Here is a 21,624-nt window from a genome sequence, read left to right as displayed (position 1 = left end):
GGGTGCCATTTTGTCTCACTGAGGATACACTGGCTGACAGAGCAATCCAATACTCCATTAATTTTCCCTGCAACCTCTTGGCCTCACCAACACACTCGGGATGATTTAGAGTGGGTAATTAAACTACCAACCCATTCTTTGGAATGTGGGAGGAAACTGGAGCATCTGAAATCCATGTGGTCATAGGGAGAACATGCAAATTTATGTGGAAACAGGAATTGCACTCTGGAACAGATCACAGTTGAAGTTTGAACACCAAGGGAATACGGTTCTGAAGAAGGGTTTCGGCCCGAAACGTCACCTATTTCCTTCGCTCCATAGATGCTGCTGCACCCGCTGAGTTTCTCCAGCAATTTTGTGTACCTTCGATATTCCAGCATCTGCAGTTCCTTTTTGAACACAGTTGCAGAGAACCCAGGTTCAATCCTTCACAAAGTCAGAATTGAGTCTGTGTATTTGGAACTGTGCTGCAATAGCTCCACTAGATTCATCACAGTGTCTTTTATCTCAAATAAATTATGCAGTGACTGACATAATCTTGACATTGGCGGGGACTTTAAATCTCGACCGCCGGCCTGCGGCCTACAACAATCTAAAGCCGCGGTCTCTGGTGAGGAAGAGCCGATCCTGGACTGACTGGACTCTGGTCCTGTACACGGGGGGGAAATGGAGGACTGGCCAAATTTTTGTGCCTTCCACCACAGTGATGAATGCTGTGGTGGATGTTTGTGTTAGTTTTATTGTGTGTTCTTTATTATTGTACTGCTGCTGACAACCCAAATTTCCACCAACCCTGGTTGTGTGGCAATAAATTATATCTATCTATCTATCTATCTATCTATCTATTTGCACAAAGATTGTTTCAACATTGCTAATTTTGATTTTGTGTGCAACGAGCAGAAGAAGTTTGGGGGAGTGAATGGCAATGTAGAGAGGAAAGTATATAGGTATAATTAGTGGGAACTGGGATTGCTCTGTGAACTGGTTTACAAATGATCGGCTGAGGCGGCCTCCTTCTATGTTATAAGGAAATATGGAAAGAAACATCAACTTTCCTTCACTTCAGTGTCACCTTGTGAAGTGATCATTGAAAGTATTTGAACCTCTAGGTTGGAAACTGGAAAGCATATTAACTTAACAGAGAGGCAAGTATTATACCAAGCTTCTATAAGGGTCTTTTATAAAAGGTAATTTTTTGTTTCTGCTAAATTGTCTACAGCATTTTCGACTAGTTTGCAGATGGTAACATTATTTTTACAAAAGGTTGAAAGAAATTAGCTCGTCTCTGACTTGACAGTATTGGCAAACTTAATGAAAGTTAAATAATATTATTCTAATAATGTATTAATTACAAAAAGCTGGTATTCGTAATCACTACATAATTTTTTTATTCTGGCAGAGAAGAAAATCAGAGGACACAATCTATTCCCTTCATGATTTTACACACCTCTATAAGATCACCCCTCATCCTTCTGCGCCACAAGGAATAGAATCCTAGCGTGCTCAACCTCCTCCGACAGCTCAGGCCCTCGAGTCCTGGCAATATCCTTGTAATTTTTTTTCTGCACCCATTCCACCTTAACACCTGTCCTATTACATGGTGCCCAGAACTGACAACATATTTCCTATAAAATGGAGCCCAGAACTTAAGTATTATAATCTGTTGTAGTTTCCAGTATGCAAAAAATTCCATATAGTTTCCAATATTCACCAGAACACCTGGGAGAGCTGACTCTTCTTTCGTGTGGCATGCACAGCCTAAAGTTGTAGGACAACTTGTTCTATTTGATCTTCTGTTTGTGCACGTCGAGTTGATTGCATTAGTCGAAACAGGGCAGACCACGTGAAGGTTGCAATCTTCCACCCCGGAGAGCTGACTGACACTGGTTCATTCTGTTTTAGATTCACTGTGCTAGAATTTACATAAGCCAAGGGAGGATAAAATACGTTGGTGGATTTGAATAAAGAAAGTTGGAGGAGGCTTGTGTGGATAATAAATTTCACATAGTTGGTTTAGTTTTAGTTTAGTTTATTATCGTCAAGAATAGCTTGTTTACATGTTGTGAATATATGAAGAATTTACAAGAGCTCCTTGCTGTACAAGAGATAGGATTATTAACATGCGTATGTGATCATGTGATATTAGTGCTCAAGGAATTCATTCAATTACTTTATTCAATGGAAAAATAGTGCTGTTGCTAAATTATATGGTTTACTCTGACATCCAGAAGGTTTAAGCCACATAGGTTCTTGCAGGTAAAACACAATAAACATGTTAATTTAAATAAAAGCAGAAATCATTAGAAATACTCAGCTGGTCAACTTTCTACGGAGACAAAAACAGAGTTAACATTTAAGGTTCATAACCTTTTACCATAACTAGAAATAGAGAACAGAAAAGTTTCAGATTACAGGAAAGGATGGGTAGAACAAAGGGGATGCTTGTATAGAATGGAAATTAAGTCAAGATGATGACACAGATTAATGTCAGCTGAGAGCATAGTGAAGGCTAGTTAACACTGAATGTACTAAGAATCTATTCAAAACTATTTCAGATCATCACCTATTCCAGCTCGTCACAACTGACCATTCTAATGGAAGGCCAACCACCTGAGATTTTAACATTATTGTTCCCCCATAACAATTAATACCTGACATGATCTCCTCAGCTCAGGTCTTTCAGCATTCTTTTGTTTCATATTTTCAGGTGTTCTGTAATGCACTTCAACTGCAGCGTTTTGTATCTCCAGTATCAACAACAGAACACAATCAGTACGAATTGGCAATTACACTTCTCTTCGATAACAATCAGCACAGGGGCACCTCAAGGCTGTGTGCTCAGTCTCCTGCTCCACTCACACTATACCCATGAGTGTAGCTGGACAAAGTTCCAACTCGTCTACAAATTTGCCAACACTACTACTGTTGGACAAATTACAGATAATGACGAGTCAAAGCGCCCACTTCCTAAGAAGATTGAGGAGATTCGCTATGTTGACAAATTCTCTCTTGAACTTCTACAGGTGTACGATAGAGTATATTGACTGATTGTATAACGGCCTGGTTTGGCAACTCGAGTGCCCAGGAACAAAGACGATTTCAAAGAGTGGAGAACACTGCCCAGTCCATCACAGTTACTGACTTCATCATCGAGGAGATCTTTAGGAGCTGTTGCCTCAAAAAGATAGCCAGCATCAGTAAGGACCCGCATCACCCTGGCCATGCTCTCATTTCACTCTTGTCATTTGGAAGAAAGTATAGGAATTTGAAAATTGAGACGTCCAGGCTCAGAAGCAGCTTATTCCCGACCACCATCAGGTTATTCAATAGTAGGAACTCCAACTAAACACTTAACTAGTTGGAGTTAGCTGCCTCGCCAAGTCTGTCTGTCCCTTCCTTCTTTGTTGTTTTTTTTAGTGTGTTCAATGTATGTTTTAGTGTTCTTTAACTTGTTTTATGTAGGGGGGAGTTTGGGGGAAACTTTTTTCTGATTTGTTATCTCGACGGAGATCCATATCGTATCGCCTTCCGCACTGCGGCCTAACATCGAGGAGCTGGCGGACTCTACTAGAGATCTACTTCAGGAGCTCCAACTGCGGGAGCCTGCAGGACTTACCATCATGGAGCTGGCGATCCCTTTGCCAGGGATCGACCTCGGAGCTCCATCCGAGGGAGCTGCGGACTTTAACATTGTTGTGCTCGCAGTCCCTGGTTAGAGACTGACTCTAGGAGCTCAAACTGCAGGAGCTTCGATCGCCCCGACGCGGGGGATTCAATTGCCAGTAAAGGGAGCTTCAATCGCCCCGACTGCGGGTGGTTCGACTGCCCTGACCATGGGAGAATAAAGAGGAAGAAGTTTGGACTTTATTGCCTTCCATCACAGTGAAGAATGTGGGGAATCTGCGGTGGTGGATGTTTATGTTAACTTTTATGTAGTTGTATGTCTCATTGCTTTTTTTTTTTTTTAAATATGGCTGTATGGTAATTCGAGTTTCACTGTACCTTAATTGGTATATGTGACAATTAACTGACCTTTGAACCTTTTGAATTACAAACTATCAAGGATGCACTAAGGAGTTCAGGCTCGGTTTTATTTGGCACTTATTTTAGATTTTTTATAAATTTATTGGACTTTGTATTTGTTTATTATGTGATGTATTGAGTACCGTGTTTACAAACAGATTGTGCGATTGCAAGTAAGAATTTCATTGTTCCGTTATGGTACGTATGGCGATTGTTTCTTTCTTCTGTTTCACCTCTATCTATTTCCTGAAATAGATTGGCTGCCATTAACAACCCATCACCACCCTCTGGCCAACATTCCTTTTTCTGGGACTTAACTTCACCAGACATACCCTTGTGTCCTCCCCCCTCCCCCATTCTAAATAAAAACATGCCCATTTCCTTACATTTTCATAATTCTAAGGAAGATCATTATCCCGAAACATGAACACTTTATCTCACTCCGCAGATGTTGTCTGAACAAATAAGTATGTGTAGCATTTTCTGTTTTTATCATGAGATTACCAATGTATTTATTTTGATTTTTAATTGTTGCAATGTTGCAAAAGCTTAAGACGATAACCTCTAACTTGCCAAATGTTTTAATTATTTTGTTCCAAACATCAAAGAAAATCTATTAAAAAAAAAGTAAATCTCCAAGTCCACCTTATAAATAGAACGTAGAACAGTACGCACAGGAACAGAACATGATGCCGACTCCTTTATCTGTCTGCCGAAAACCAGATTCCTCCATTCTGGGCAAGATGCTATCCTGAGAAAAACAAAGTCCTGGAGGAACTCAGCAGGTCAGCATCTGCAGTGGAGAATGGAGTCTGAAAGAGACCAGACTCTAAACATTGTCCATTCCCTCCACAGATGCTGCCTAACTCATGGAATTCCTCCAGCACTAATGATTTGCTTATAGAGACTTTGACAGCATTTTTAGGACATGGATATAGAAGCCCAGATTTGCTAGCAGAGTTCTGTTGGAGGTTTCTAGCTGCACTCCAACCTTGGCTCTGCATCCTGAGCTGACAAACCTGGTGATACTCATCAGTACAGACACACACGGCTGATGTATGGCAACAGATCAAAAGTTGGACTAGAAACTATGGACCAACATGAAATCACCACTGATACTACTATAGGTCTTTCCAACCAGCTGTTAAATAAGATTTTGCAGATACAATTGCAGAGGATATTTTGGGGAAAAAGGAAAATGGTAATACATAACTTGTCACCTTCAGAGTAAACTAAAGGATTTTCTCCCTGGTCTTCGATTAAAAATTCCTATGTACATTGTTAAAACCATCCATGCTGCCAATAAATAATTTGTAATAAATTAGCTTGATTGAACCTTAAAGATTAATAAGCAATCTCTACATCACTTTTTCTGTCAATGTTGTCAGATATGTTGCCTCCCAGTTTTTCTAAAACTTAACTTGGCCCTTTATTAAACTTACACGATATACAAAGAACTGCAGATGCTGTAATTGTGTAGAACACAAAGTGCTGAACTAACTCAGTTAGAGAGCACGACATTCAGGGTCAGAACCCTTCTTCAGACTTCCTGACCCATTGAGTTACTCCAGCACTTTGCGTTCTACATTAAACTTATGCTTATCTTTTTGTTGCACCTGAAGAAATAATCATACAGTAAACCTTCAATGCTCAGAACCCAGATCCAGGGAACTCGTGCACATATTGCATCTAACATTTGATCTGAAGGCAACAACACTGGTATGGTAGTGGCATAACTTTACCTTTCAATGTTTATCTTAATCTTTATGCAGACATTGAGACTAAAAATCTGTTTCCTTCCCTATAGTTCTTACACAAAGACCAAACCATTAGCAATATTGTTAAACTTGATCCAGAATCAACATTTAACCGTAAACTACTCCATCCTATTATCATGAACATTCACTTGCCTCGGCTTTTGTTGCAACCACTTTTATAAAACAGTTTAAGTTGTTCGTAGACTCAATTATTATGTTCTCGTCGATTCATCTTCTTGAATAAACTGTAACCAGGTCAATACCCTGCTATTGTACTCTTCCATTTTAAATCTCAAGCGGAAACCAAAATCATGGGAATTAATAAAACAAGATAGCTTCAAGAACTATTAATCAACACTTTCTCACTGCATGGCCTCTAATCAGTCCCTTTTATCTCACAAATGGAGGTAGATGATTTTTACATGTTGGAAGGAACTATAGATGCTGGTTTAAATCAAAGATAGACACAAATCCTTCTTCAGACTGAAAGACATTGGAAAGGGAAACGAGAGATATAGACAATGATGTAGAGAGATAGAGAACAAAGGAATGAAAGGTATGCAAAAAAACCGATGATAATGGAAGCAGGTCCTTGCGAGGCGAGAACAAAAAGCTGGTGTAACTTGGGTGGGGAAGGGATGCAGGGGTTACTTGGTTGGAGAAATCAATATTCAATCCCCTGGGTTGTAAGCTGCCCAAGCGAAATATGAGATGCTGTATTTAGCCTCACTCTGACAATGGAGGAGGATAGGACAGACAGAAAAGTCAGTGTGGGAATGGGAAGGGGAATTAAAATGTTTAGCAACCGGGAGATCAAGTAGGTCCAGGCAGACTGAGCAAAGGTGTTCAGCGAAACAATCGCCCAGTCTACGTTTGGTCTCGCCGATGTATAAGAGTCCACATCTTGAACAACAGATACAGTAGATAAGGGGATCTTTTTTGAAATCTATGTTGATGTAATTGTCTCTACTTTTTGTCTACCCCTAAAAGTTTCAAAATTCCAGATGTGGTGCACATTTAGTCGAGGACTGTTGCCACCACACTTCTAGAGTGAATAAATAAATACAAACAAAGTTTGAAATAGATATACAATTTATTGTCCAAGCTGTGAGTAGGAAAAATACACCTGTGCACGGGAACAAGCAGACCCTGTTTATGGGAAATACATCGTGCTATCAACTGCTATTCAAGCCAAAAAGTTCACATAACATTAAAAAACCCTCGTTTACCATCCCAAATTTAACTTTAGAGCTGCCTAGGTGGCTGTAATTATTTTTGTAATTACTTAGTGCAGATGTAATTGCTGGTTTGATCAGTGCACCCATGAAGAATGGTAAACAAGAGTTGCTGCAGTGCATTATATAATGAAAATCTGTAGAAATAGGTTTAGCACAGAACTGAAAATGTCCTTCTATCCTGAGTAGTAATCACTAGCGAAAATGTGGAGAAGGTTCAGATTCATGTAGCCTACAAGTTACCATCAAGGACTCATTGGAATACACTCAATTTGGACAGGGGAGTGAATGTGACTGTACACAGAAAGTAAACTGGTTTATTAATTTCCTGAATAGATGTAAAAAGGGGCATCTTAATCTTACATAAAATGTACACTTTTTTGCATTATGTAAAAATCAAACATTTCTACATTTGTAGGATTATGCAAAAAATTACTGCATATAAAAATTCCTACAAATATCCTACCAAAGAGATAAAATGTAAATTCAGTACAGCATTTAAATAAGACACCACATTTTAATCACAGAAATGAAGTATACAATAGCATTTGGATTTGGTCTGTGAAGTAACAGCCCCTTATAATTGTGTAATATATATACCCATCCCAAGTGACCACAAAGCTGAAACAATGAGATCAATACTGATAGGGTCACTTTTTGCCTAATTTACTTTAGATTGGGGTTTCATGATGTACATTAATAAAATGGTAAAGCAAGGAAAACATGAGCAAACATCTTTTATTCACACTTTACAAAAAGCTACTCATTAAATCTACTACAAACAATACTACCAATAATTAGTTTACTGATTATAAATCGGACATGTTTGCTAATAGTACAAACAAAAATGACTGCAGGTCCCAGACAAAGGTTCATCATAAGTTTATTATGGATGTTTATTAAGTTTTCAACTTACCAAGTTGACCTCAAATTGCGCATTGCATCGTGGTTTTGTCTGCACCAATTGTTCATTAAGTGCTTTGTCTTTAATTAATGTCTTAAAAGAGTTAAAATTTGTCACAATCAACTTAGCTGCATTCCACATTAACTGTAAACCGGAATGAAGACTGGTCCAATTTTTTGAGCGCCATGTTGTGTTCTTTTGTCTCCCTGCCTGCAGTCGAAACTAAAGCGCTAGATCAAACTATACCTCTGGCTCATTCAATGGATAATATAGTACAAGCTAATTCCAAAGGCTCCTCCTTCTTCCCCCTAACACCTTAAACAAAAGCATAGCAAAAGCTAACCTACTAAAGCTTGCACACTTGGCTTTAAGAATATGCTACCAATGGCACAATGAACAGAGAGGAGAGATATAGCACTGGTCCAGCTGAAAAACACAAAACCATGACCATTTAAAAATTAATGGATTTGAAACTTTGTCTGGAAGACCTGCATGGAAAACATAGCTCAGTTCTAGTTTACACTGCTTCAGAACATTAAAATTCCTACCAAGGAATGCTACTTCTTTACAAGATCAAAGCACACAACATCAATGGTGTCTGGTCTCTCATGATGCAGCTTTCCTTGGTGAAAAGTAGCACTGTGCAAAGAGACAGAAGCAGTGCCAGGATACAAAGGGTTAAAGTCACACTTTGTACCCAACTGTACCCAACCTGATCAACATATGTGGTGTTCATTGCTCCACAAGAAAAAAATGCCACAGAGCTTATACAAAAGTGTCTTCATAAAATCTCACAAATCTTTAACAGTTTTTATTTTTTTTTAAAAATCTCAAAGAAGATGCTCAGGATTTCTCCGCGTGCACAGGCAGTGCTGGTTCCAAAAATCCCCTCAAAAATAAAAAAGTCGATGAGGCACATCATGTAAAAAAAAATAAATCCGAGGAAATTGGGTAATTCATAGATCGTAAGGTTCAAATGTTGATACCAAATCCTGAGGAGTGAAATACTTGAATTTAAATCAACTGTGTCCTCAACTGTAAAAGTAGTACACGAGTTACAAACCCAGAACAGTGCAAATAATAGCAGAGGAAACCTGTTGCAACTTCTTTTTTTACAAATGTTTTTTTAAAGCATGAAACAGATAAAAATTTAGCCTTAGTTTACAATACAATCATTTTTCCAAATCTGTTTTAAATCTTTTTAGTACAAAACACCTTAAATCAGGTCTTCTATGGTTCATATACAATCATTAAAGGCTAAATTCAAATTCAAATTTATACAAACACTTCAAAAGTTTGGGAGTGAAGTATGGAAAAAAAGGTCCTCAATGGCTACTACTGGCCTGAAAAGGTAGTGCTATACAGATATTTTGTGCAACAATACACAGTTGGTTCCACTTTAGTAAATTTTGTTTTGTTAAGTAGGTAATTTTAAAACGCACAACCTATTTGCACGTATATTTTGCTTTGAATGAACATACAGTAAAACACTCTGGGGTTAGACTACACAGAACCACCAAAATTTGATGTTTTCCAGGGATTTTCATATTCTAATATCTTTCTTTAACTTTGGCTTGACGTGCTCTCGTTGCTACTGAAAGGGCAAATAATTGAAGGCTACAGGCATCGAGGCAGAGATGTGTTTCTTAACAAAGGAGTGGGATGGGAAAGAATCAATATTTTTGTACACACATCAAAACATTATATATTGCAAGATGAGTTTCAAACTATATTTAAAATAAATTCAGGGAGCAAGTGGAAATGAAACCTGTTGATTTATATTTGATATGCCAAAATAATCAATGAAAATTCCTTTAGTTCTTCAAATGATTTTGGTCAGATTCTAATTCTCTCCTTCAGATTTCCATCTGTACTGCATTCTAACCTTATGTAGCTACTTGTAAAGACTTCCCATTATGTCAGAAAAAGTCGAATCTGAAATGTATAATTCTTGGTTGTATTTCAAAGTGCACTGTTGGATTTTGAAGTGTGAGCTGCCGTTCTGCGAATGTTCCTACACAATAAAACAGTGACTTTCACCTCCTCCTCCACACTCCAATTCTAAAAGGAATCAACTGTTTACACTTATGATAAGAGACCAGAAATTTTGCTTCATTTTCTACTATAAATGCAGAAGCATAAAGCAGTACAGGCTTTGTAAGGAGACTTATTTTCAGCATGTCTACAGAATACAAAGTAGGAAACAGGGCTCAATTTCATTATTGTAAATAGCACCAGACTACTATTGTTTTTTTTTAATTAGACAAGCTATCTAAGAAACAAATTTAAAACTGATTAAGAACATAATTTTGACAACAATCCTATTGGCCATACTTCACTCCTCAGAACTTCGATTTTACAATTTTACAAGATTGTTTCAGAGGCTTCCCTCCAGAGTACACACACAACTACCTTCTGCCTGGCAGATGGATACCATTTACTGGCGACACAAAAGGCAGTAAAAGCTCTAGTTGTGCAAAAAGTGAGAAATGGTCTGATGGGATGTGTGGATGCGGGCAGCCACGTATACGGTTTTCTAACAGCCAATTAGGATCCAAAGGTCCAAGGATACCCAGTATGTTAATGTGAGGCTTCGAATAGAAGATGTAGTCAATAATACCCTGTAGTCAAATGAAAAAAATAAAATGAACTTTCAATCTTAAAAGTTATCCATAAATGCATACACTAAATTACCAGCTTCATATGTTAAGCCCTGATACCACTTAGAAGCAACTGCACACAAATTAAATTTCAAAATGGAAGCAATAGCAATTGCAGCTAAATTATTCAGTTATTAATGCATCAAGATAGAAATTAGGAAAATTGCTGAGCAAACAGCAAATTGCCGAGCAAAAAGCATTCACTCTGCCACCCAAGACTTGATTGAACCAATCCATGCAAACAATTAACACTCTTCTCATACTTTAGACATTACAACTAGAGAATCAAAGTAATGGATCATAATGAAGTCATAACCCAACTAGAAATCTCATTGTGGGAGGTGATAATTATTGTGTATTCAAGCTGAAAATGCCCTTTTCTGGATCCAGTTTATCCCCAGATGAGAACCTCCTGGACTACAAATCTTGATAGGCAAGTATTGCATGATAGAAGGCAGCATTTAAAAGGCACAAGACCTCTATCTCTTGGTACCAGGTCTCAAGAGCCTGAGCGAGAGGAAGAAGTTGGACGGGCTAAGACTTTAATCATTGTAGCGCAGGATGCTGAGGGGTGATTTTATATTTATGTGCAAAATCACGAGGGGACGAGATAGGGTGAATGCACGGTCTTTTACCGGGCCGGGAAATAAAAAAAACATAGGTTTAAGGTGAGACGTCCAAGATTTAATAGTAACCCTAGGGGCAATTTTCTCACCCAGAGAGCGGTGGGTATATGGAATGAGTTGCCAAAGGAGGTAGTTGAGGCAAGTACTATAACAGCTTTAAAAATACACTTGGACAGGTATATCAATAGGAATGGTTTAGAGAGATGTGGGCTAAAAGCAGACATATGGGAAGAAATTGCAGACACGCTGGCTGACATATCCAAATCATCATTAAATATGATGTGCTGATAGACTGAAGGGTGGCTAACGTGACACTATTTACAATGGTTGCAAGGAAAACTATGAAGACCAGTGATCCTAACATCTGTGTTTGGCAAGTTACTGGAGAGTATGTTGGGAGATAAGATTTATGAGCATTTGGAGACAGGAGCTGATTAAGGATAATCAGCAGTTTTGTACATGAGATCGTGTAACACGAGTTTTGAGGAAATAAAAAAAAGTTGAGGAGGGCAAAGCGATAGACGTTGTGTATATGGACTTCAGCAAGGTATTTGATAAGGTTCCGTTCTGCATGATAGGCTGTCTCTGGAAGGTTAGATCGCATGGAATCTAGGGGGCGAACGAGTTGACTGAAAAGCGATTTGGCTTCATGAAAGGAAGCAGAGGGTGATGGTGGAAGATTGTTTTGCAATAAAGATGTTCAGCTGGAAAAGGGTGCAGAAAAGATTTACGGGAATGTTGCCAGAGCCATAGGGAGAGGTTGAGCAGGCTACCAATTTATTCCTTGGAACGCAGAAGGAATAAAGTGAATAGAGGTGTATAAGATCATGAGAAAAATAAATTTGGTAAAGACTCTATGCATTTGCCCTGGGTAGAGGAATCAAGAAGCAAAGGATATAGGTTTAAGGCAAGTGGGGAAAAATTTAATAGGAAACCGAGGGGCAAAGTGAGGACAGTGGGTACAGTGCATTCAGAAAGTATTCAGACCCCTTTACTTTTTCCACATTTTGTTACGCGATAGCGTTATTTTAAAATGGATTAAATTCTTTCTTTTTTAATCATCAATCTACAAACAATACCCTAGAATGAAGAAGCGAAAACAGGCTTTTAGAATTTTTTGCAAAGTAATTAAAAATAAATAACTGAAATGTCACATTTTCATAAGTATTCAGACCCTTTACTCAGTACTTTGTTGAAGCACCTTTGGCAGTGATTACAGCCTCAAGTCTTCTTGGGTATGACGCTACAAGCTTGTCACACCTGTATTTGGGTAATTTCTCCCATTGTTCTCTGCAGATCCTCTCAAACTCTGTCAGGTTGGATGGGGAGCGACGATGCACAGCTATTTTCAGGTCCCTCCAGAGATGTTCGATCGGGTTCAGGTCCGGGCTCTGGCTGGACCACTCAAAGACATTTACACTTGTTATGAAGTCACTCTTGCGTTGTCTTGGCTGTGTGCTTCGGGTCGTTGTCCTGTTGGAAGGTGAATCTCCGCCCCAGTCTGAGGTCCAGAAAGCTCTGGAGCAGGTTTTCACCAAGGATCTTTCCCTTGATTCTCACGAGTCTCTCAGTTCCTGCCGCTGAAAAACATTCCCACAGCATGATGCTGCCACCACGCTTCACCGAAGCTATAGTAATGGGGCCAGGTGATGAGCGGTGCCTGGTTTCCTCCAGACGTGACGCTTGGCATTCAGGCCAGAGTTCAATCTTGGTTTCATCAGACCAGAGAATCTTGTTTCTCATGGTCTGAGAGTCCTTTAGGTGCATTTGGCAAACTCCAAGTGGGCTGTCATGTGCCTTTTACTGAGGAGTGGCCAGAGTGGCTTCCATCTGGCCACTCTACCATAAAGGCCTGATTGGTGGAGTGCTGCAGATATAATTGTCCTTCTGGAAGGTTCTCCCATCTCCACAAAGGAACTCAGGAGCTCTGTCAGAGTGACCATCGGGTTCTTGATCACCTCCCTGACCAAGGCCCTTCTCCCCCAATTGCTCAGTTTGGCCAGGCGGCCAGCTCTGTAAAGAGTCCTGGTGGTTCCAAAGTTCTTCCATTTAAGAATGACGGCGGCCACTGTGCTCTTCGAAACTTGCAATGCTACAGAATTTGTTTTATACCCTTACCCAGATCTTACCCAATCCTGTCTCAGAGGTCTACGAACAATTCCTTCATCTTCATGGCTTGGATTTTGCTCTGACATGCACTGTCAACCGTGGGAACTTATATAGACAGGTGTGCGCCTTTCCAAATCATGTCCAATCTATCTAATTTACCACTGGTGGACTCCAATCAAGTTGTAGAAATACCTCAAGGATAATCAATGGAAACAGGATGAACCTAAGCTCAATTTTGAGTGTCATAGCAAAGGGTCCGAACACTTAAGTAAATGTGATATTTCAGTTATTTCATTTTAATTACTTTGCAAAAATTTCTAAACACCTGTTTTCGCTTCTTCATTCTGGGGTATTGTGTGTAGATTGATGATAAAAAAAAAGAATCCATTTTAAAATAAGGCTGTAACATAACAAAATGTGGAAAAAGTGAAGGGGTCTGTAATTTTTTTGAATGCACTGTATATGGCACAAGCTGCCAGAGGTGATAGTTGATGCAGGTACTATCACAATGTTGAAAAAACATTTGGACAGGTACATGGATAGAATAGGTTTAGAAGGATATGGGCCAAATGCAGGCAGGTGGGGCTAGTGTAGATGGGACATGTTGATTGGCATGGGCAAGTTGGTTCAAAGGGCCTGCCTCCACGCTGTATGACTGAGTGCATACAGCAAGCAGGGCAAAAGGAAGTGCAGTCAAAACTGCTCTGGCAATACATGCTATTAATCTTTCGTCTGAAATAGAGGTCAGGACCTTGAGTAAGTAAAGTTAGGGAAAGTGGGAATTGGAAGTAGAACATAAAGGTGACAACAGGAAGGATGATGATACTTTCTAACACAATGAGAGATGAGGAAGCAACATCATGTCAATGTACTAGAAAAAGAGGCAAGAAATAGGGTAGAAAAAGTTTCCACATATGCCGTAGAATGTAGCGAGATGACTTAAAAATTCCCATTGCTACTGGTTTTGTTAGGAAGTGAATGAAATATTTAATCTTGCTCAGATGGATTTAGATATTATCAAAATAATCATGGACATTAAGAGGACAAAAAAAGGCACCATGAGATATCCCCGACTGACAAAATAAAGGAAGGAGAACCCCAAAAGAATCTACGTAGCTAGGGAGATAGTAGGTCCCCTTATGGATCAGTGGGGTGATCTGTGTGTTAAACCCCATGAAATAAGCGAGGTCTTAAAATATTTTTAATCTGCAAAGGACATGGATGCTTGAGAGGTTGGTGAAGGGAACAGTGATATCCTGGGGCATATTAACACTACAAAAGAAGGCAGAGTTAGAAGTCTCGGTAGGCATAAATGTCGATAAATACCCGAGTGGATCACTGACCCTGTACGTCTTAGGATGTAATGGTAAGTGAGAGAAGATTATTGGGTTTTGGCAGAGATTTTTGTACTATTGTTAACTATAGGTAAGGGACTGGAGGGTGGTTAATTGTGTTCCTTTATTTAAGAAGGTCAATAGGGATAAACCATGAAACCACAGGGTGATGATCAGTGGTGGGAATGTTATTGGAAGGGATTTTGATAGAAATTTTTAATTTTCATTTGGAAAGGCAGGGTCTGGTTAATGATACTCAGCATAGCTTTGTGTGTGAGAAATTATATCCCAAGAATTTTATTGATCTTTATAAAAATTAAAAAAAAGGTGTCTAAGAGGATCGACAAGGGGCAGAGCAGTAAATATCGTCTACGGGGACTTTAGCAAGGCCGTTGTCAAAGTCCCACATGGTGGGCTGGTTTAGAAATTAAGAGCATGGGGGATCCAGGAGAAGTTAACAAATTGCTTGCAAAATAGGCTTAGTGATAGGAGGAAGAAGGTTGTAGCGAAGGATCCTTTGTCGTTTGTCACAGGCATTAATGATTTGGCTGAAAACGCAGGTGGCATGATGGGTAAGCTTGCAGAGGAACCAAAATTGTGGTATGATGGGCAGTGAAGGTTGTCTAAGTTTACACCAGGATCTAAATTAACTGGGAAAGTACACAAGGGAAAGGTTGGCGGAATTTAACTTTTACAAATACAAAATGATGCATTTTGAGACATTACCAGGGCAAGACATACATATTAAATGGCAGGGCATTGAGGATGTTGCTCAGAGAGAACTTGGGGTGAAGTTTATAGTTACTCGAGTTATCAGAAGAGATTGGTTAGGTTAGAACTGTTTTTTCGGGCGATCGAAAAGTGACACAAAAAGGTATAGAAAATTATGGAATATATAACGTTGAAAACCAATGTCTGTTTACCCATTATAAGGATGTATAAAACTATAGGACATATATGTTTATGGCAAGAGGGAGAAGGTTCAAAGTAGATCCAAGCGGTAAACTTGAGCTGCCAGAGATGGTGGTGAAAGAGAGCAGTAGGAATATTTAAAAGGAATCTGGATAAGCAATTGAACAAGTAGGGCATTGATGGGAACAAATTAATAGAAGGTAGTAAGATTAGTATAGGTAGGCATGATAGTCGGCATAGAAGCAGTAGACCAATTTCCTCCCAATTAAACTGAACATTTCTCATCTGTAAATGTTAATTATGGAAAGCAAAAAGAAGTCCAGGTCTTCAAAATCTAATACAAAAGCTAGGATATACATTATTGCAAAACAAAAATCAGCAGAATAACATTTACATGCAGGGCCAGGAAAAAAACCCCTTTTAAACCAACAGTTTAAAAGATATAATTAAAAGTGTGAAACAACTGAAATAGCAATTTGTTTCACATAGATAAACTAAAAGAATTGCCCCCTGAACTATCAAGTGAATACAATATTAATTTTTAATAGATATTTGAATAATAAACAACAAATTCCTTGATGGCATAGTTAAACATTTAACATTAGCATACATACTTTGAAATCAAAGGTGTAGTTTGTATAAGGCATCAGACCATTCTCATAGGCACTCTTCAGGTTAAAGCCATGAGTGATCCTTGCGTTTGGAGTTCCATTTTTTCCAATATTACTGAATTTCATTAGGCATTCACTATATCGCAGCTCCTTGAAATCCTTGTGGTTTGTATCAACTCCTCCAGTGGCCAAGTATTCCACAACACCTGACAAAAAAACAAATTATACTGAAACCATTACCATTTTATACCAAAATCAAATCAAATCATACCATTAAGTGTCAAAAAACCTGGCAAGAGGCACCACTTTGGAAAAATGTAAATTTCCAAAATTATCTTTCTTGTACCTAACAACAATAATAATTTAAATTTCCCTTTCTGTCCTCAAAGAGACATGTCTGTCTCAAAAGAACAATTGATTGTATTTGAGATAGTACTACAATTTTCTCTGCTCAACAGCTCACTTTATAAAATGATACAATCCAGGGCTCGAAATTCACGGTTGCCCGGGTGCCAATGACCACTCAAACTGCCGCCAGGCAACCTAATCGGCGAGTCATTTTGCCCGGCTTGGCAACTTGGTTTATACCGAAGATACACACACAAAAACTGGAGTAACTCCGCGGGTCCGGCAGCATCTCTGGAGAAAAGGAACGTGACGTTTTGTGTCGGCGACGGTTGTGGGAAAGATGCTAAGTGTGGCGTGACGGAGGGTCGGAGCTAAAGACGGGCAGCAGCGGCGACGGCTCCATCTCCTCCTCCCGCACCCCGCCCCGCCCGGCGTATTAGCGGCAGCTGCTGCCACTCCGCCAATGGCTCTTTCAAAACAGACCCTTGGAGGAGGGAGGTGTCGGTCAGAGGCGGAAGTAGAGTAGGGGTAGGGAGGGGGGGGGGGGGTGATTGGAGGAGGGAGACAAACCAAAACACTCTCGACAGACCTGCACCGCAGCCAGGATCGATCCCGGTCTCCGGCGCTGCAATCGCTGGACCATCCCCGTCCCCACCCGAGAGCCTCCGGGAGTCAGACGGGCGCGGCGCCCCCAGCCAGCGCAAAACCCATCTCAGCTCTGCCTGTCCCGCCAGGTTAACCAGCAGCCATGTCTGGATTGAGACGGGGCTGTAGGCGAGACAGGCAGCTGAGCTGCATTTAGCGCTGGATTGAGCTGAAATTACCGTTCACAGAAGCCTCCGAAGCCTCGTGTGTGTGAGTGTGCGCATGCGCGCGCGGCCGCCAAGATATTCTGTCCGCGGTCCCCTCCATATTTTGGTTGCGATTTCTGTGCCTGACATGTGTTGTACAAGGAGCGCTGGCCTTCCTTCCCACCTCCTCTGCCCCTTCCTCTCTCTCTCTCTCTCTCATACGCCCCCCTCCACTCCCCTTATCCTGAGAGCCCTCCTCTTCATCCCGCACTGATCCCCATTCCTGTCTCTATTCAGTCCTCACTGACATCCCCTGTGCTTTCCCCCCCCCCCCCCCCCCCATCCCATCTATTTATCATGCACTGATCTCCCTAGCCACCTCGCATTGATTCTCCTGCCACTCCCCATCAATCCTACACTGGTCCCCCAATTCATCCTGTACTGACCCCCTTCCCATCCATCCTGCACTGCTCACCCATTCATCCTGCACTGCTCCCCCCATCCATCCTGCACAGATCCCCCCCATTCAACCCCACTGACATCCCCCGCGCTCTCCCCTCATAATTTTACCTACTCCAACCAACACTCACTAATTCCCCTGCTTCAATCCATCCAATCCACACCGATTCATACACCCCCCCGACCCTATTGTGCTGGAAATGTCTTCAGAGCTAACATTGACTATGTTTGATAACGGAATGCAATCAAATATGTTTTAATTCCCAATGTTATTATTTGTTTTAATCCATAAAGATGGATTAATTAAATTTTGAACACACGAAACATTAAAACCGCAGTGTTCGATTGTCACTGACACGTTATTACAGAATTCATTTTAATGGCAAATCAATGCTGTTAATATGGAGTATCATTACTGTAGTTATTTAATGAGCAACATTCACAACTATACGTTGGATTTATCCAGGTTTTACTTCTACAGTCAGTCATATACATCACAAATTTGGTCGGGATATTTCAGTTGAAATTTTAACGTTAATTCTGAAGTGGGACTGATGGAAAAAGCATTTATCAACAAATTTTTTTAAATGGTGCTTACAAACTGGGTATCTTCATTGCCACATACATCTAATCTGAATGTCTGGTAATGTGGCGTCTTGACACCTTTAAATTAATTACCAAACATTTGCTGCATTTATGTTCTTTGGCCATCTCTTGTTAGTTAGTGTAATGTCAGATGGGTATAGTCAGTTTTGTCAGTTATTAACATAAAATGCCTTTAGAAAATTCCTTGCAACCTGTATATTTTGTTGTGAAAAATTGTGTGGGAAGCGAGAGTATTTCTGTACCAATAGCAATAACGACCCATGCTATGGCCATGTCATGATAATGTTCGGTCCTTCACAGAAAACATGCTTGTAGTGTGCATGGTTAAGCATATATGTTATCAAGGTCCAGGACACAGGTTGATCATACGCTGAATAATCCAACCACATTTTTGTTTGGAAGTGAAAAGAAATAATAAAAATTGCATTAATTGCAATGTGTAAAAAGAGTTGAGATACCGTATTATAATTTTGCTACATGTCATTGTGGTATATATCATGTCTTGATTGGTGAATATGTTAGTTTGTGACTTTATTTGAAGCAGCAATAATATGTGAATGCATAATTCCGACTGGTAACTGCGCACTTCGTCCGAGCACGCGTCATGCAAGCCATCTTAAATGACCACCTAAAATGTCATTTGGCAACCTAAAAAGCTGCCAAGGTTGCCCGGCTGGCAACAGGGAAACAAAGTTAAGCGAGAGCCCTGCAATCACTGAGCCCATTGACAATGTGGTTTCAAAATTTGAAAGCTGTAATTGCTTTTCCCACTACAGTGACACCTTTTGAATTCTTAAGTTGACACCTCTTGAATTTTTTTTTTAATTTAAATTTTTTTTTTTAATTGGCTTAAAAAAAAAAAAAATGTTACTTAACAAATTGCATTAAGTAAGCAATTAATGGAAATTAAAATAAAGGATTAGCTTTATAGTTTGATCATTAAATTCCTTCAGGGCGCATTGATATGCCCACTCTAAACAGACAAGTATCATTTGATGAAGCAAAACTGCTTCTTGCTGTTAAAAAAGAATGTGCCATTACGTTTAACTAGTATTTGTTCACAGATTGCTAGCATATGCCCCAGTAGCCTGAATTTGCCTACCAATGTGGAAGATCTACAGAATTGCCAAGTTTATTTCCAATAAAAGTATACACAGAAATAATTGATCCAGAATATGAGACATTAAAGAACATTAACAACAGTTTTTTATATAAATTAGAGAAAGGAGGATCCTCCATTGGCTAGAAGATTCTTTCATTAACAACTACTAGGCAGCTTGAAAATACCACCTTAAATTTTCCGTACAAGTAGGTTAAGGCAGTAACATATTAAACAGAAGGTAGATAAAAATGCTGGAGAAACTCAGCGGGTGAGGCAGCATCTATGGAGCGAAGGAAATAGGCAACGTTTCGGGCCGAGACCCTTCTTCAGATGCTGCCTCACCCGCTGAGTTTCTCCAGCATTTTTGCCTACCTTCGATTTTAAAGCATCTGCAGTTCCTTCTTAAACACATTAAACAGAAGTTCTTTTGTCAAACCATTTCCTTTAAAAATAATATGATTTGGGTTTACTACACACTTGAAGCCACACTTTCAGATTTACTACTGTGGCCTTGAATTTAACAACACTAAACTATAATTTCAAATTACTTTCATGATGAATTCACAAAGTTTAAAATTCCAGGTTGAGAAATATCCTGTTTTTAATTAAAGCACATAGTATTAGAGGGGAAAGTATATTAAAACTAATAAGTAGATAACCAATTCTTACCCGAATCTGGCAGTGAATTGAGATCTGCACAAAGTACAAGTGGAATGACATTAAGTTCTCCTGAGACAGCACCTGGTCTGAGTGTTCGAGAAGCCTTGTCAATTATGTTCTTCACTTCAGACAGGAACATCATGGTTTGTATCAGCTTCACATCAGAATACTCAGGATCCCAATGCATATGTGCATTTGCAACAAGAATGAGCTGCTTTTCCATCCCATGAAATGACTTCCCTGCTATGATTCAAAAATAATAGCACACTTTCAGGATATATCTAAATCAAAAAAAGTAAAAATTTATTTGAGGTATATCAAATTGATGGATTTCTCAGATTTGGATATCTGGAATGCAGAGGTGTTACATCTGCACTTTTCCAGTTGACAAAAGCCTATTACCACTTTTCTGTTTAGCTTGGCCAATTTGAAGGGTGGCACAGTAACACAGCAGTAGAGTTACTGCCTTAAAGCACCAGACACCCGAGTTTGATCCTGCCTATGGGAGCTGTCTGTACGGAGTTTGTACGTTCTCCCCATGAAGTATGCGGTTTCGCCGGGTGTTTCAGTTTCCTCCCACACTCTAAAGATGTACAGGTTTGTAGGTTAATTGACTTGGGTAAAATTGTAAATTGCCCCTAGTGTATGATAAACCAATTTTATCTCAATGTACACTCAAGCTCCACCAAAAACAGTGGTGAAGCATCACCTGTCCCACTTAGGCGACTGCAGGAGAATATGCAGGGGTTGCCGGGGAGTTGCCTTCATGGTCGTGAGGAGTTCCCGCATTCTGGGAACTAGTCGCAGCCTCATTATGGTCGGCATGAATTTTTCAATATGTCAAAAAATTAGCGGCAACCAGAATGATGCCGCCATGGAGAGTAGCGAGAATTCTCGTGCCATAGGTGGTTCGCCAGGAGGTCCTAGTGGGTTGCCAGGAGGTCGAAGGTTCTTGTAGATTGTGGACGGTGGTGACCGGTGAATTTCATTGGCTCATTGGGGGGGAAAAAAAAATAGCAGTAGTTTTCAGAACCATGGATAACCGACCGGTAATGTTAAATATCCGCCGAGCTTCACAGCCGTGTATCTCTGGCTTCAGTCGCCTGAAAAATCACCTAAGTGGGACAGGCCCATTAGCTTAATTTTATGTTACTCAGTTGTATATCAAATAAATTGCGATAGCAGAAATTTGGGCCAAAGCCGAAAAACAGGATTAGCATAACTAGTTATATGGGTCAGCATGGACAACTTGGGCTATGGGACCTGTATCTATGCTGTACCACTCTCTGTTCATGCAGCCAGGAATCTCAACAAGGCACTACAATAGCAAGTTTAAACTTTTGACATGCAGTGCTTCAGCATACATTTATAAGCACTGTACACAGAACAAATTAATACAGGAAAGATCGAATCAGATAACTGGGCTACCACAAATCCTCATTCAAATTCAGAGGCAGTAAGACGCAATGGCTTGTACATGTAACAAG

The 21,624-nt window shown here is 39.8% G+C and overlaps 1 protein-coding gene across 5 annotated transcripts in view; it reads right to left on the bottom strand.

The window, feature by feature from the left end:
* Positions 1-6,854: 6,854 nt before the first annotated feature.
* Positions 6,855-21,624, bottom strand: part of cnot6 (CCR4-NOT transcription complex subunit 6) — an 86,107-nt gene continuing 71,337 nt past the window's right edge. For all 5 annotated transcript variants that reach the window (XM_033029414.1, XM_033029415.1, XM_033029413.1 and 2 more), the window contains 3 exons: positions 20,147-20,380; positions 16,175-16,377; positions 6,855-10,540 (listed from right to left, as the gene is read on the bottom strand). In XM_033029414.1, coding sequence (XP_032885305.1) covers positions 10,328-10,540; positions 16,175-16,377; positions 20,147-20,380 — 650 coding nt within the window. In that variant the 3' untranslated portion in view covers positions 6,855-10,327. The remainder of the gene's footprint in view (positions 10,541-16,174; positions 16,378-20,146; positions 20,381-21,624) is intronic.

Source organism: Amblyraja radiata, chromosome 11, assembly GCF_010909765.2.
Source record: "Amblyraja radiata isolate CabotCenter1 chromosome 11, sAmbRad1.1.pri, whole genome shotgun sequence".
Classification (NCBI taxonomy): domain Eukaryota; kingdom Metazoa; phylum Chordata; class Chondrichthyes; order Rajiformes; family Rajidae; genus Amblyraja; species Amblyraja radiata.
The sequence above is the reverse complement of the archived record's forward strand: the minus strand, read 5'-3'. Positions and strand labels throughout refer to the sequence as shown.